The following is an 18,183-nucleotide window of genomic DNA, read 5'->3' as shown; positions in this document are numbered from 1 at the left end:
GCACCACCACCAGTCCAATTAAAATGTTTAGTTAAAACAAATAATAATCATTCAAACCTATGATTACTAACGTTCTATTCTTAAATGATACTTGATTATTATAAAGCTTGACTGACTGGTGAGTAAACTAAAATAATTACTAGCCAATGGCGATTCAATTGCCAAAGTGTCCGTAGGCGTAGAGGGTTGTAAGTTGCTATGTAGAAACAACATTGTATCACTACACATGTTTGAAAGCTCTGGCGTGACGAGACGCGTAAAAAAAACGATGTATTAAAAACATTCTATGTTTGTTTGTCGATGGTGTAAAAGTTTGCGAGCCGAGATTTATTTCAGTGATACAGTGTTGAACAGGGGACTTTTCCCCACGTGTTCACTTACACAGACAAAGACTGGTGAATACTTTCCTTTGGAATTAAATACAACATTATTAATGCGTACGAAAACAGTGCAGTGTATCATCTGGTGGGGCTACGGAGTTGAGAGAATGAGCTACTTCAGCAAGATTCGGCTGTTTCAAAACCTAGTAAGCTGCCTAGATAGACAGCATTTTTGAGCATCACATGCAGTTACACATTGTTGGTTAAAAACAAGAAAGTGGCTGGTAAAAACATTGAGTGGCTGTTAGATTTTGAAATCCACCAGCTACAGTGGCCGGTGGACCAAAAAGTTCATTTCCATCCCTGATCGCCTGGCCCTAGCGCACACACACACAGACTAGGGATGTCAGCCATTAATCGATGATTGATTAATTATCAATAATAGATGCAATCGATTAAAGCTGTCAATGGTCGGTTAACAGATTTATTGTTGGGCTGCGTGCGACTCATGTGAAGAACACGTCAAGAGGCTGTGAGTGACGGTGACAGTATATAGTTGATGATACTGCGCATGTGTGATTCAGTGTGAAGCAGACTGACACACAGAGCGTCTGAACTGAACTGATTCTTTTGGTGATTGATTCTGAACTGATTTTGTGCTAATTTTATGAGCGCTGGTAAACCGAAGGCTTGAATGAAGGGCAATTATCGTCAATGACGTCATTACGTCAAGCACAAAAGAACCGGTGAACTTTTTTCAACCGGTTTATTGAATCGAACTGTCTGGAAGAACTGGTTCATGAAAAAGAACTGAACTTCCCATTACTACTGGTGATCCGAAAATGGATGCAACCAGGCTCTGTGTTTATCTTCAGTTCGCTCCTCACAGCAGTTCAGTCAGTGTACTGTTTGAGTAAATGAATTACTGCGGGATATTGGTTTGTTTTAACCCTCTGGAGTCTAAGGGTATTTTTGGGGCCTGGAGAAGTTTTGTCATGCCCTGACATTTATGCTTTTTTCAGTTTCCTATAAATATCTAAATGGGTAAAGTCTAATCTCACTGTAATCAGCACAAACTGGGCTATAATAATATGTGAGCAGCATGTATATACATGATTGTTTTTTGAAAAAAAATGTTATGCGTGGTTAGTGAAAAACTAAAATTGTTCAATCACTTGAATAAGGCAAAAAAACAAAAAGAACATTGGTTCCCGGGATTTTTGAGAACTGGAGCTTGTAGCCTAGAATTTTTCTTTCTAAATTATGTTAAAATCATCTTGTTTACTCACTTACAGAAAACAATATATTGATTAAAATTTTCTAAGACACTTTTTGTTGGGAAAAGTCATATGCGAGTAGGCGTCAACTATCATGAATATCATTGTGATTTACACCTGAGAAGACAAAGGCCTGCCTAATGAGCCTCTCAGTCATCTGTGCCACTGAGAGCGAGAAAGAGAGAGAGATAAAGATCTGTTGATCTGGAAAGCATCTGCAGTCTACAAACGTCTGACAGACGTCTTCAGATGTCAGTTTTGCATACATTCCAAATCATAAACATCTTATAGACATCTAATAGACATCTATTTGACATTTAAAAGGAAACATCCTATAGTCGTCTCCGAGATGTACGTGTGCTATCAGGGATGTGACTCGGGAAGAACGAGTTGTCTCGGGGGATGATTCGTTCAGTCGCGCATCGCAATATTCTATAGGTTCTCTTCCGCTAGTAGTAATTCACCTGTCAATGCCGTATTGAGCCGGAAAGAGAATTGATTAGTTAATAGTTCAGGTCAATCGGGTTTTTAACTAGTTCCTTAAACATGTGACAGACCCATACGCTAAACCCAATGCAATCTGAGCCGGAAAGAGAATTGATTAGTTCATAGTTCAGGTCAATCAGGTTTTTGACTCGTTCCTTAATCACGTGACAGACCCATATACTAAAACCATAGACAGTAAACGAATGCAGTATTGAGCCGGAAAGAAAATTGATTAGTTCATCTTTCGGGTCTTCGGGTTGTTCGTTCTTTTGTCACGTGACGTGACAACATTGGTTAATTTACAACCTTCCTTACAAATGGGTGCATAGTACTTATTATTTTTTTATAATAATTATGCTTTAAATGTTGTCCATATGATGGCGAAATCACTTTGATGAAGAGATGTTTTTCCCGGTTTTTTTTTTTTTTTTTTTTTTTTTTTTTTACAATGGATTCTAATCTTCAAAAATGACCTTGTTGTATGATTTTTCTTTTGAGTTCACCCTTCAGATTAGACTATAGAACTGTAATGTTACTTGTTTAGGATTCAAAATGATATTTGCTTTTAATTTATGTCATTATGTCCTTTTTGAGCAATCTTCTTGTACATATATTAGACCAAAATGTCAAGTTTGCCTAGGAAAAGCAATTGTTATACCAGCAAACTCAAAATTGTATTAAAAATGAACAAACTAGGCTATAAATACTGTCGCGGCAAACGCCCCTTCTCGTCAGCGATCAGGTGGAACTAATTATCACTCACCTGTGTGCACTAGAGTAGAAAAAGACGCACGCATTTCTTATCAATGTGTCCACTAGAACCGGCAACAATGCCAGTACAGCGCGAGAAAGGAAAGCGGCAATTTCATCAAACTTTCCTGAAGCTGTGCAGAATCTGGTACTAATTCAAAAGACTGAACAGACAGCCGATAAGATTGCAATGTTAATCAGACTTTGTTGCGAGTGTCACTTGTAGATTATAGCATGCTGATGAGGTGTTGAGGTGCGGGCAGGAGAAGACCCTTGTGTTTGTGTGCTGTAGTATCTGTGTGTTGTAAATATTCATGTGGTTGTTCACGGAATGTATTGTGTAAATATTGGTTGGTCAATATTAGTGCAGTTTGACTAATTTAGTGATTTAATTTTGATATGTGTTCTGATGTGTGGGATACTGAATTGGTTGTTTGTAAAGACATGGTCTAAGAGTGTGCATGGTTCTACTTTCATATAACATTTGTCTAAAATGGAAACAACAAATATTTAATGCTAAAATTGTAGATTGTAGTTTAATGGGAGTGAATATGCATGTAAGTATTTATATGGGTTAAACTCACTGCTTAACTATTCAATTGGTGAGCGATTCATTGTGTTTGGTTACTTATGTAATTCATGTTATCTTCTGTAGTTTAAATTGTAATTTAAGATCTGTGATGAATTCAAACTCAATTATTTTAGAAATCTGTCCATTAACATACACATGTGTTTAGAGTCAAGCTGATAATTAATCATTTTGAGCCCTGTGTGTCTGTTTTATAAAAAAAATGTGCCAATTAGTAAATCGATGGTGTTTTCTGGTTTAAGGTTTTTCACCTGTAAAAATCTGGGCTGCAAAAAGGGAAGACAAAATAAAAAAACGACAAAGATGCAACAGAGGCCTGGTTATTGAGTTGAACTCCGTTTAATGTTCATGATTGGTGCCTCCCTATCAAGTGAGGGTTAAGCACAGCTAAGAAGAAAAACACTTGACAGTGAAAAACCGCTCAAGCTGGTTGAAGAAGCTCCTACCAAGCTGGCCCAACAGCTCTTGCGAAGCTAAGTCCACCCAAAGCTCCCGCCAAGCCCACCTGCAGTTGAGTCCGTGCTCCTGCAGTTCTGTCCAAGTTGCCTTGCCAAGCCAAGCCTAGTGTGCCAAATTAAAGTTCTTTCCAAAGCCCAAAATGGCTGAGTCAAAGTCTCTAAGCAGTTAAAGAAAGAGAGAATGACTGCCAAACAGCGGTTTTCTAGACTGGCAAACTCAGTACTGAAGTCTTGCAAGAAAATGTCGGTGGAAGAACTAGTGGAAGCCTTCGGCAAGGTTGCGCTGGAGGCTGACCGGGTGATGGAGACAAATGAGGAGGTAGAAATTGCTTGGACTGAGGAAATGGAGCTTAAGTCCACCCTCAAAGAGGGTGAAGTGCAAGATGTTAAAAAGACAGCAGAAGAGTGTGAGCAAAAGCTTGAGGAAGTGGAGGGGACTGTCCAGAGGGTTCTATGGCAAAGTTTTGGCTACCCTGAAAAGGAGTGTGAGTGGCTGGAGAAAAATAAATCTGGCCTGAAATCTGAGGTATATGAATTAATACTTAGTAACCTTGAGGGGCTGGTGAAAGCAGCAAAAGAAACCATTCACCGATGTACTCGCTGGGTCCCAGATGAAGAGCGGCCTGACTTTCAGGAGCGTATGAGGCATGTGGAAGGTAGGCTGCTTGACTTGATTTCAGGTAAAGCCAACCTATTACAAGTGAAGTTAGAAAACGAGGCATCCCCGACAGGAACCCCACATCAGTCGACTAGTCACCTGCTATCAAATTGAGGCCAACAGCACTTCCGCAGTTTGATGGAAAAAGGAATGGGAGGCGCTCCAAAAGCAAGGAGAACCTACCGGCTCCAAGGAGGTGAGGAAATACCAGCTGTTGGATAGCCTTGAGGAAAAGGTAGCAAGGGACCTTCGTCTGTCAACTTATGAAACTGCGGACGAGATTTTCCGTATCCTTGAAAACCTATTTGGAAATAAAACCGCAATCGCCCTGGAAATTGTTGAAGAGCTGCAGGCGCTGCCACCAGTGAGAAATCACCAACCCAGGAAGATTGTGGACTTGATCCAGGTTGTGGAAAAAGCCTTGTTTGACCTCAGCGGGTTGGGAGATACGGGCGCCTTGAAAAATCCACTTGTCACAAAGTCCCTGGAGAGCAAGCTACCTGACAGCTTAAAAAAGGAGTGGCTGATCTACGTATCAAAAGGGGAAAGGGCCGTATTACCTGAAGACAGGTTCGACATGCTCCTTATGTTTCTAAGAAGTCAGGAGAAGATTTACGAGCAGTTAGACCAGGGGTCATCAACTATATTTGTCAAAGGGCCAGAATTTTTCTCTGCAGACACTGTAAGGGCCATATACTCGTAATATAAAATACAAATCAAATTGTATCCTAATATGTTATTATTTGATATACTAATTCTAATTCCAAATTTATGTTATTTTTTTACATATTACCTGTACTGCAGCAAGCTACCAGGGGGCGATAGCGATATTTTAGGCTTCATATTTGTGAGGCTGTCAAGTTGTCCATCACTGTCATATGGAGGTCGTAGTTTGTGGAGAACACTAGAAGAAAGGCCTTCTGAATATATTTAAATGAAAAAATGGCACTCTCAGAGAGCCTTAAGCGAAAAGTTGATTCAGAGAACCGTAGTTTTAATGAAGAATGGACTGATAAGTACGTATTCATAGTGCCTACTGTTAGAAATGCTGTACCTGTGTGCCTCATTTGTTTTTTTTCTCGTTAGATTTAAATATAAAGAAATATGCAATGGACCCTAATATTCGTTCGGTGGGTTGGTATTCGATTTGAAAATTTGACATTCGAATATTATTATTATTTTATTTTATTTTTTTGCACATCTGGGATCCCCTGCGAAACAGTTCTCATTCTCCCTTAAATAAGGCTGGCGACACACTGGCTGTGTGAGCGTCTCAGCTGCATGGCGTGTCCGTTTTTTATTTCGGCTCCCATTTAACAGGTTGAAGTTTGCACACTGAGACACGCGTCTCAGGCGCGCTTGAGCCACGCGTTCCAGCAACAGGAGTGTTCTCTGGCTAGAGCGCAGAACAGCGGAGTTTGTATGGACCGAAGTGCATGTCTGAGCTTGTGTTTTGTTGCTTTGACATTGTGGAAAATAGAATAATAGAAACAAAATGTATTAGCATTTTTACCCGTTTTTATTAATCTAAATTAATCTCGTTTTTAATTTAACTTAATTTCGTTTTTTCTTTATTTAAATTTCGTTTTTTCTTATTTAAATTTTGTTTTTCTTTAATTTAAATTTCGTTTTTTCTTTATTTAAATTTCCTTTTTCTTTATATAAATCTACCCTTACTGTGCCAATTTGTTAGTCGGAAAAATATAAGACTACCTTAAAAGTATTGCTTAATTTAATAGACCTGTTTGTGTGCGTTTTATATCACTAGTGCAGTGTCCGTTCTTGGAGCATAAGCCCTGCCTGCGTGAGGTGCGCCGCTTCCCGCTCGCGTTGTTCTGATTGTAGTTTACTAAAAGTTAATTAATTTTGAATGTGTCGCGTCTTGCGTGTCCATCTATATTGCACCAAATGCGACACTGCACTCCCTTGTAAAGCCGATTGGATGAACGGTTCTCGAAATAAAAAAAATGCAAACGGACATACAGACACAGATTCCTGCCTTTATTAGAGAAAAAAATGTTAATTACTACCGAAGCTTCGAAGCTCAAAAAATGGTATTCGGACCAGCCCTAAACTTTTTTCTCTTACAAGGCTATTCCTGAATTCAGTATTATTCTGGGGGCCGAATGGAAATCTCTGGCGGACCGGATTTGGCCCGCGGGCCGCCAGTTGACGTTGCATGAATTAGACCAATTAAGGGATGATGACTCCAGTAAGAGGGAAGCAAGAATTCCACAAAAGCATGCCCGGATAAGGTCCACCCACTCCTCAAGCTCCCAAGCATTGTGCGTTGTCTGTGGAGAAAGTTCATGACTGATGCAGACTGCAAGACCACCTTTCTGTGCAAAAGCGAGGGGTGTAAGGACACTCAAGGCCTGGGTCATCATTATTACCTCTGTCCCAAGGGTGGAAGCAGGGGAGATCGGCTGAGGAGATTGAAGCCCAACCCAGCAAGAGGTGAATTGAAAAAGTACACGGAGACCCAGGAGGAGTTCCTGACAAGCTTTACCCCCGACTTGGCTCAGCGGTGTCGGAATGTGTTCTGTCTCAAAAACGTTCAGTTCAGCCATGGTGGAGAATGGCCTTGAGGAGTTTGCATTCATAATGATGATCCTCGAAGTCACTGCAAATGCTGGGCAAAAGATTGGGACCTTGATAGACTTGGCATCCGACACCAATTACATCACTCATGAGGCTGCAGGTGAGCTGTATTTGAGGAGTGAGGATGTCACGCTCATGGTCCATGGAGTTGGCGGGATGCAAGTACTGGATGAGACCAAGCGATATCTACTGAAGATATCTACTTTGAAGGGAACCCTGAGATCCCACCAGCTTGTGTGTTACGGGCTGGACAGCATCGCAGAAGTCAATCGGCACGTGCCACCCAAGAGACTGCAAAAAATATTTCCCGATGTTCCCCTTCACGAACTGGTCCTTCCCACTAAGATCAGGCTCCTCATCAGTAATAAAGAAGGCCGGCTCGTCCCTCAGAAGGTGCATTCCGTCTGTGATCTTGTCCTCTGGGATGGTCCCCTTGGGAAAATGGTGGGTGGTTCTCATCCGGATCTCTTGGAAGATGTTACAATCACGGCTCATGGCTCCAGAACACATTTTGCACGCTCCATGCGGACAGCAGCTGTGGAGTACAAGGAAATCATCTGTAATGGCTCAGTTCAACCGTCTCCACTCACCCAAACCACTACGTGTGCTGTCAGCCGAGATTACATGGACTGGTGGAAATGGGACAGTATTGGGGCTGCCTGTGAACCCAGGTGTGGCGGCTGCAGATGTGGAAATTGTCAACCTGGGGGGAAGGAGATGACCATTTCTGAGGAGGGGGAGCTGGAGCAAATAAGGAGTGGATTGACATACGTAACTATAGATCATCACAGTGAGAAGCCACATTGGCATGCAAAGTACCCCTGGATGGAGGGATACTTTGCCAGTAAGATGTCCATTTACCATTCAGTCAAGGTGTTTTTGCTGCACTTGGGGACATCAAAATTTTTTATAATTCTGTATGGCTTGAGGACCAGGAGGTACATCTTCATCGGTTCTTGTGGAGAGACTCTGAAGAGGAAGACGTTCAGGAATATGCAATTATGAGGGTTAATATTGGAGACAAACCAGCGGGGTGCATCGCAAATGTTGCCATGCGTGAGGCAGCGAATCTGCCAATGTTCAACCACCTTGCAGAAGAGCGTCGTGTGTTGGAACAAGATGCGTATGTAGATGACATCCTGACCTCACACAATGACCTGAGTAAGCTCAAGCAAATAACCGCTAATGTGGAGCAAATCCTGGAAGCTGGCGGATTTTACATGAAGCCGTGGGTCTACTCGGGCCAAATTGGGAGGCCAGGGCCCAGAGACCTGGAGCGGAAAGAACCTTCAGTGATGGTCCTTCCAAACCAACTCTCCGAAGAGAACAACCAAGCTCTGGGTCTTGGTTATGATCCAGAGAGTGACAAACTCTGCTTTATGGTAGCTGTGAACTTCTCCGAAAAGAAAAAGAAAATGAGATTGGGGGAAAACCTGTTGAAAGATGAAGAAGTAAGGGCGCAGGTGCCAAATCCACTTACCCGTAGAGAGCTCCTAAGTCAGGTCTCTGGGCTGTACGATCCCCTTGGTCTTGTAACACCCGTCAACCAGAAGGGAGCCATCTTGGTGAGGAGAGCTTTTCAAGAAGCAAAGTAAAATATAGTCCATTAGATAATACATGGGACGTACCTTTGTCTGAGGGCCTCCGGGAAGATGCCATCTGCCTCCTTGAAGATTATACTGAGCTCGGCCGGTTGAGATTCATCAGAGCCTTAACACCTCCTGACCCATCCTCCGAGCTCTGCGCTATCACATGCTCTGATGGTAGTGAACGCTCATACAGTGCTGTATTGTATCTACGGTGGAAATTGCCAAAAGACGTGATCATACGGTTAGTCGAATCCAAGGCTAGATTGACGCCTTTAGATCATAAGGGGGACGCTGTCAAGGCTGAAATTTGTGGAGCTGTCTATGCTGCCCGTCTGAAGAAGCATTTCCAGAAGCACTGCAGAATTCGTGTGGAACCACCTGGTTGACAGCCAGACAGTCCTGGGAGCTGTCCAACGTGAAAGCTACGGCTACCAGACATTCTTTGCTAATAGAATTGGGGAAATTCAAGGCAGCACAAATGTCCAAGATTGGTGGTGGGTTCCTGGGCCACTCAATATAGCAGATATTATTTCTAGAGGGTCAAGCCCCAAGGAGTTGGACGAAGGCACGGAGTGGCAGCTGGGCCCAAAGTTCTTAAGTCTCCCGCAGAGTGAGTGGCCAGTGAAGTTCGCCAATGATGTTGCTGTCGAAGCCAGAGAAAACCTCACACGTATCCAGAAGAAGGCTTTGTTGCTGCTCTTACCCGGGCTGGAGCAAAGAAGGAGCCCCCCATGGATCTGCATAGGCTACCTACAGGGGTTGCAGTTACAAGCCTGCTGGATATCAAACGGTTCCGTAGCCTAGCACAATTGATAAAGTCACTAGCGCTGGTCTGGAGAGCGGCAAAGAAGTTTCTTCATGGCAGAGCCAGGGGAAGGTTAAAGTGGGAGGCAGTCCCGTTGGTTGGCATTGTCACTGTGGCCGAGAGGGAGGACGCCTTCCGAGATCTATGTCTAGCAGCGCAAGAAGGAGTTACTTTTTCCCAGCACCACAACAGACCGACTGGTCGTGTACAAGGATGAAGCTAGTGGGCTGTTACTGTGCAAAGGCGGGTACAGTATTTCAAAGAAGACTGCTGGGCTGTTCCACTAATTCCCTTTGACACCTGGCTGGGGACTCTACAGGCGCGCCAAAGTCATCAGAAAGGGCATGAAGGGGTTGCTGGCACTCTGTTAAGGCTCCACTGCCGGAAGTCTAGAGCGAAATTATGCCAACAAATGATGGGTGATCTACCAGTAGAAAGGTCAAGACCCGCTGCGCCGTTCAAGTTTACTTCTGTTGACTTTGTTTGGACCATACCTGGTGAGAGATTACATTAAAAAAAAGAGTGTCCATGAAGGTCTGCGGGGTCATCTTCTGCTGCATGGCGAGCTGGGCTTTATACATAGATCTTGCCAGTAGTATGTCCAGAGAGCTTCCTAATGGCCTAACAAAGATTTGTTGCCATCAGGTGCCACCCCTTTAAGGTTTGGTCAGACCCTGGGACTAATTTTATTGGTGCAAGATCTTTTCTGGAGGACTTGTATACCTTTCTGCGTAGGCAAGATACAACAAGCCTGGAGGAGTATGCTGTGAGAAATGGGACAGGCTGGACGTGGAAAGTGCTCCCTGCTGATTCGCCACATCGAAATGGAGCTGCTGAAGCTGCCATTAGGGTTGCTAAGAGCTCTTCAAAGTTTGAGCAAATCAGCAAACCTTAATTTCAGTGAGTTCCTGACAGCCCTCCATTTGGCAGCTAACCTGGCTAATGAGCGGCCAATTGATGCAAGAATCCAGAGTCGAGAGGACCGCATTGAGTATGTAACACCAAACTCGCTTCTCTTAGGGCGAGCATCTCCCAGTGGTGACTTCAAGTCTTTTAACTTTAACAACTACCACTATAAGCGCCTTCGTGAAGTTCAAATCCAGGTTAATGAGTTTTGGAAAGCATGGTGCCAGCTTGCTGGCCCAAGTCTATTTGTCAGAACCAAATGGCACACCACAGAAAGAAATGTTGCTGTTGGGGATGTTGTTTGGCTTTGTGACCAAAACCCTTTGCGGGGTAAGTTCAGGCTTGGCAGAGTCGTCACTGTAGCTCCTGACTCAAAGGGCATCATGAGAGATGTTTAGATTCTTGTCACACCAGGCAACTGTGCCTCAGTCCAGCATCAAGAGCCAACGACCCAGTCCTCAGTTTCTAGTGACCAGACAAAGAGGTCAAATGGAGTGATATTACCCAGAGATGTCAGACGACTTGTGGTCCTCTTGCATGTAGAGGAGCAGTCTCCATAGTGTAAGTTGGCTTTAAGGTTCTGCAACCTTTCCGTCCAAGAACAAAAAGGTTGAGTGGGAGGTGTCGCGGCGAACGCCCCTTCTCGTCAGCGATCAGGTGGAACTAATTATCACTCACCTGTGTGCACTAGAGTAGAAAAAGACGCACGCATTTCTTATCAATGTGTCCGCTAGAACCGGCAACAACTCCAGTACAGCGCGAGAAAGGAAAGCAGCAATTTCATCAAACTTTCCTGAAGCTGTGCGGAATCTGGTACCAATTCAAAAGACTGAACAGATAGCCAGTAAGATTGCCATGTTAATCAGACTTTGTTGCGAGTGTCACTTGTAGATTGTTGCATGCTGATGAGGCGTTAAGGTGCGAGCGGGAGAAGTCCCCCTTGTGTTTGTGCGCTGTAGTATCTGTGTGTTGTAAATATTGACGTGGTAGTTCACAGAATGTATTGTGTAAATTGTGGTTGGTCAATATTAGTGCAGTTTGACTAATTTAGTGATTTAATTTTGATGTGTTCTGATGTGTGGGATACTGTATACTGAATTGGTTGTTTGTAAAGACATGGTTTAAGAGTGTGCATGGTCCTACTTTCATATAACATTTGTCTAAAATGGAAATCACAAATATTTAATGCTAAAATTGTAGATTGTAGTTTAATGGGAGTGAATATGTATTGTAAGTATTTATATGGGTTTAGGGCTGCAACTAACGATTATTTTGATAATCGATTAATCTGTTGATTATTTTTACGATTAATCAATTAATCGATTTATGTACTTATATTTTAGTTTTTTCCCATTTTTTCCCCAAGTGAATTATTAATAAATAGTCTTTATCCTTCAGCATAGATTTTTAAGAGATTTTAACCATTTTGCACTGTCATATCCTCATCAAAAATATACCTGGAGTTGTTTTATTGTGTTAGTAATCCTTTGTCGAACTCTTCTGCAATCAGAACACTGACCCATACTCTAGCAAATTTCACAAGGAGATTTCAAATAATGTTTTCACCATGGCAGTCCTTAGAGCTCCTAAAGTAGTTTAACATCCCGAACAAAGCTTAAGGAATCTTTCAGAACATATTTTCACGAAGAATAAGGATAAAACAGAATAAAATTGCAGTGCATTGTATTTTATTATTTACTGGGAAACAGCTTTATAGCTTTTGCTGTGAAATTGTAAACAATCCTTCGAAAAAAGTGCCAATGGCATGAAACCTGCATGGAACTCACAATTTAAAGTAAAATCCATCAGAAGGTTGTCCAGAAAAAAATAATTGGACACACACAAAAAACCTGCTGTGTGAAAAAGAGCAGTGAATACTTAGGAAAAAAGTGCATTTCAAATATCTTTAAACATTTACCTCTCTCATTCAGTCATAATTAGGCTGCACGACTGAATTTTGAACTGGTAAACGACAAACTGATCACAGAACATGTTTTTAAATGTTAACTGTTAAAAAGCAATGTTATCAGCTTTTACGACTAAACATTTGCAAACAACATTGTACTGGAGAATCTGCACAAATGAAAGTCTTAGGGGCCGTTCACAAATCGCGCCTTAAAACGCGTGGAAAACGCTAGGCGCACCGATTTCTCCTTCTTTCCAAAGCGCTCGGGCAGAAGCGCCCCCGAGGTGTCTGCCTTTGCTAAGCAACCATGACGTGCTCTCTCCTTGAAGACGCGGAAATTTCAGCAAAGGATAAATGGATTTGCAGCTCAAAAAATCGCTTGCAGTAGTTCTGCTACTAAATTTATTTCAAAATGGAAATCCATATACAACTATGATGAGCTGTTCCTTTCATCTTGACTGAGCTTTTAACGTTGTTACGGGTAAGAATTAAGCTGATTGGTTAGTTCTTGTCACATGACCCGCGGTGCACTTTTGGCATTCTGAAAAGTTGAAATGTTTTTAACTCGATGCGGTGTGGTTTTGGAAATAACGAACTTGAGCGCGCAAAAGACACGATATGTGAATGTCCCCTTAAACAGTTCAGTAGTGCAGAGTTTACAGGTTACTCTTCTTTTTTGAAGGCTCAAAATAAAGTACTCCCAGCTCCCACATCACGCTGAATGCTGCAGAGACGCTGTTCGGGAAGCACGTGACATAAAACGAGGCCAGCTATTGGCTATTCGCTACTTCTCCTGCTGTACTGGCTGTGTAAAACCTCCAGTGGCTCATTACTGCCACACTTTGGTCACCGCAGATTTGAAATATGCACGAAATGAGCCGCTTACGGCAAATAAAAGTTATTTAGCAACGAATCGATGACTAAATTAGTTGACAACTATTTTAATAATCGATTTTAATCGATTAAATCGATTCGTTGTTTCAGCTCTATATGGGTTAAACTCACTGCTTAACTATTCAATTGGTTAGCGATTCATTGTGTTTGGTTACTTATATAATTCATGTTATCTCCTGTAGTTTAAATTGTAATTTAAGATCTGTGATGAATTCAAACTCAATTATTTTAGAAATCTGTCCATTTACATGCACATGTGTTTAGAGTCAAGCTGATAATTAATAATTTTGAGCCCTGTGTGTCTGTTTTATTAAAAAATGTGCAACTTAGTAAATCGTTGGTGTTTCTGGTTTAAGGTGTTTTACCTGTAAATATCTGGGCTGTAAAAAGTGAAGACAAAATAAAAAAATGACAAAGATGCAACAGAGGCCTGGTTACTGAGTGAAGCCCAGTTTAATGTTCATGATTGGTGCCTCCCTATCAAGTGAGGGTTAAGCACAGCTAAGAAGAAAAACACTTGACAAATACTTTGTATTGTAGGCTTGGATTATTCTATTATTATATAGCCTAATGTTTATTTACTGGAAGACAGTCAAAAAGACAAATTAATAAATATTTTATTTATAACAGAATTTTTTTATATTTATAAAATAATAACACACAACAGATCCTGAAGAAACAGTAACAAAACCACAGTGACAGAAATGTCAGAAATAGCGTATGGGTCTGTCAGGAGATTAAGGAACGACACGACCCGAAAGACTCATGAGATGAACTAATCAATTCTCTTTCCGGCTCAGACTGCATGGTTTAGCGGGTTTAGCGTATGGGTCTGTCACGTGATTAAGGAATGACTTGAACACGAAAACTTTTCTGACAAGAGGTGAGGTGAGCTAATCACAGACTGAAGACCCAGGTAAACAATGAATTAATCTTTTCTGTATCTTATAGCATTTTAGTTTTGTATGGTTTGTAGTGTGATCAACGTTTGTGTAAGTACTAGATTTGTTGGGCAAGTAACACGTAACATTTTAATTACATTTTGCTAAAATGAACGAAATGACTCGAAAAAAGATTCGTTTATTTTGCTGAACGTGACTCAAAAGTCCAAGTCAGTAAAATGATCCGAACTTCCCATCACTAAGAGAGAGAGAGAAAGAGAGAGCGTTAGAGAGAGAGAGAGAGCGAGTGCGCGGAGTGGAGAGAGAGAGAGAGAGAGAGAGAGAGAGAGCGAGCGAGCCCCGGCCGCACGCTCACCGTCTTCAAACAACACGTGCGCTCTCTTGCTCTCTCTCCCTCGCGCATATTAATCAGTTGACACGATGGTGTCGATGTTTAAATCATTTAAAATGAGAATGTAAGTGTGCTCACCCCATTTTTGTTTGTAAGAAAAAAATAGATTAGATATCATATCGCAATATATATCACAGAAAAATAAAATATTGCAATGTCATTTTTTCCCAATATCGTGCAGCCCTAGTCCACACTGTTACCAACACCCTTCTGCGCCATGCCGGGGATTACATCCAGCTGCCGGCAACACGGCAGGAGGTCCAGGAGGTGCAGCAGGGCTGTAATGCCATTGCTGGCATCCCCAGAGTCTTGGGCCTAGTGGATGGCACACTCATCCCTATCACCAATCCATCAGTGATTGATCAGGCAAACATATAGCGAAAAGGATACACGACCATAAACGTGCAGATTATAGTGGACCATAGGGTGTGATCTCCGACCTGGTGGCAAGGTCCAGCAAAACTTCAAGTTCCTCTGAGGAGATGCTTGTTGCCCTTTTTTTTACGTTGCTTCCCCACCATATTCTGTATCTACTCTCTCTCTCTGTTCATTATAGATAGGTTACTTTTTATTGAAAACATTAACCAATGACAATCAATACCGCATTAAACAGAAGTAACTGCAGCTGCTTGCCAATCAATTCTGATTGTAAAGTACCTTACCAATAATATACCAATAATATAAAAGTGTATTAGTGTATTATTTTTAGAAGTCGTTAAACCCATGTCAAGAAACGGCACAATTGGCACAACGGGATAAAGAGGGTGGATGTTTAGCAAGGGATACCCGGTTCGTCTACCCGTCACAACATATCGTGTGAACATATTACTGACCATTTGATAATTTATAGTCTATATTTTACTGATAACTTAAACTATGTTAAAATAAATGTTACTGGAATAATTTGAGGAATGTTTCAGTTGCATAGAATGTGTTGTCTTTCTCAATGCTGTAATGCACCTTCGCGTGAAGTGGAAAATCGATTCCTGAGCAATCGATGCCAACTAATTCAGCACCTTCACTTGGGACAGCGCCTTTGTAACGTTGAACATAAGAGGCAGCGTGTTAAGAAGCTTTCTAAGGGACACCTCGGGGAACACACTTAGCAAAATAAAAAAAAAATTGATAAGATATATCTTTCAAGTCTTCTTAGCGTGCTAAGAGTGAGCGTTATCGGGGAACCGGGCTCAAGTAATTTCCCCAGATAATTGTTTAATATCGTGCGCTTTGCAGAGCACAACTCCTTCAACTCGTTAATTCCTTCCTATGACATTAATTTATGGCAACTGTCCATGTTTCATAAAATGTGTTCCCTAAATAGCCCTTGATTTAACTGAAATAAGGGAACAAATTAATAAAGCTAACAAATTGTTAATTCATAATTGAAATTTTCAATTACATTTTTTTAATTCCCTTGCCATGTTTACCAGAGTAAGAGATGCCAAAACAGAGATAAAAAGTGAAAGATTATAAAATAAACCTGCGAAATTATAGGGTTAGACTATGAGAATTTAGCAAAAGAAACAATGCCTAAATGTTATTGAATTTGTGGAAATGCACATTTTAGAATGGCCTTTTATTGTCTCCAACCTAAGGCACAACTGTGCAATAATCATGCTGTCTAATCAGAATCTTGAGATGCCACACCTTTGAGGTGGATGGATTATTTTGGCAAAGGAGAAGTGCTCACTAACACAGATTTAGACAGATTTGTGAACAAGATTTGAGAGAAATAGGCCTTTGAGTTCAGCTCATGAAAAATGGGGGCAAAAACAAAAGCGTTGCATTTATAATTTTGTTGAGTGTGTGTGTGTGTGTGTGTGTGTGTGTGTATATATATATATATAGATTGATAGATAGATAGATATAGATAGGGTTTATGTATATAAAATATATATGAATATAATTTTTTACTAGGGCTGTGATGGTGGCATTACCAAAAAAATACAATAAAATCAATTGTGTATTTTATGTTCACTTTTCTCAGCTTTTAACAAGTTACCAATAATAAATAATTTTTACTTTTGTTTCAGAGTTCATTGAAGAAAAAGAGGAGAATGAAGAATCAAGTGAAGTTGAGGAGAAAAATCATGTCAAAATTGGAAGAAAACATTTGAGATTCTCTCAAACCAAACAGAAAGATTTAAAGAAAAAAATAACCGAGAAGTCTTTCAACTTCACTCAGTGTGGAAAGATATTTACACACAAAACAAGTTTTGAGCGTTACATGAGTGTTCATACTGAAGAGAGACCATTCTCTTGCGATCAGTGCGGAAAGTGTTACAAACAATCAGGAACCCTTAAGATACACATGGACATCCACACTGGAGAGAAACCAATTCCATGTCATTTGTGTGGTAAGAGTTTTTTGCATCTACAAAGTTTGAAAGAACATCAGAAAATAAATACTGGTGTGAGAGAGTACGTGTGCTTTGTGTGTGAAAAGACTTTTAGTTCAGCGGGCAGTTTAAGACAGCATGAAAGGATCCACACTGGAGAGAAACCTTACAAGTGTTCACACTGTGACGAGAGATTCAGTCTATCAACAAATCTAAAAACACACGAGAGGATCCACAATGGAGAGAAACCTTATAAGTGTTCATGCTGTGCGAAGAGATTCAATCAGTCAAGACATCTAAAAAAACGTGAAAGGATTCACACTGGAGAGAAACATTATAAGTGTTCACACTGTGACAAGAGATTCAATCATTCATCAAAGCTGAAAACACATGAGAGGATCCACACTGGAGAAAAACCTTACAAATGTGCACACTGTGACAAGAGATTCAATCGTTCATCAAGTCTGAAAAAACATGAGAGGATCCACACTGGAGAGAAACCTTATAAGTGTGCACACTGCGACAAGAGATTCAGTGATTCATCAGATCTGAAAAAACATGAGAGGATCCACACTGGAGAGAAACCTTATAAGTGTGAACACTGTGACCAGAAATTCACTCAGTTGCAAAATCTGAAAAGACACGAGAGGATCCACACTGGAGAGAAACCGTACAAGTGTTCACACTGTGACAAGAGATTCAATGATCCATCAGGTCTGAAAACACATGAGAGGATTCACACTGGAGAGAAATCTTATAAGTGTTCACACTGTGAAAAGCGATTTAGTGATCCATCAGGTCTGAAAACACATGAGAGGAACCACACTGGAGAGAAACCTTATAAGTGTGCACACTGTGACAAGAGATTCAGTGTGTCATCAGGTCTGAAAACACATGAGAGGATTCACACTGGAGAAAAACCTTATAAGTGTTCACACTGTGACAAGAGATTCAGTGTGTCATCAGGTCTGAAAACACATGAGAGAATTCACACTGGAGAAAAACCTTATAAGTGTTCACACTGTGACGAGATTCAGTCAGTTAACAAATCTGAAAACACATAAGAGGGTCCACACTAGAGAGAAATCTCAAAAGTGTTCACACTGTGACCAGAGATTCAGTGATTTATCAGGTCTGAAAAAACATGAGAGGATTCACACTGGAGAGAAACCTTATAAGTGGTGTAAGACTGGAGCCGGACCGTCTGGACTGAGGGACGACTTCTCTCTAAGAAACTAAAGGACTTTCCTGATAATTAACATTTGAACACTCTCTTGAATACCCTCCATCATAAATAACGGTGCCAATCGAA

General features: G+C 41.1%; 1 protein-coding gene across 1 annotated transcript in view; it reads left to right on the top strand.

Moving 5' to 3' along the window:
• Positions 1 to 17,956, top strand: part of LOC132140118 (zinc finger protein 493-like) — a 93,332-nt gene extending 75,376 nt beyond the window's left edge. The window contains exon 3 of the mRNA XM_059548959.1: positions 16,781 to 17,956. Within this exon, the coding sequence (XP_059404942.1) occupies positions 16,781 to 17,935 (1,155 nt within the window). The 3' untranslated portion in view covers positions 17,936 to 17,956. The remainder of the gene's footprint in view (positions 1 to 16,780) is intronic.
• The last annotated feature ends 227 nt before the right edge of the window (positions 17,957 to 18,183 follow it).

Source organism: Carassius carassius, chromosome 1 (genome assembly GCF_963082965.1).
Source record: "Carassius carassius chromosome 1, fCarCar2.1, whole genome shotgun sequence".
Taxonomy (NCBI): domain Eukaryota; kingdom Metazoa; phylum Chordata; class Actinopteri; order Cypriniformes; family Cyprinidae; genus Carassius; species Carassius carassius.
Note: the sequence above shows the minus strand (reverse complement) of the source record. Positions and strands in the feature narration are given on the sequence as shown.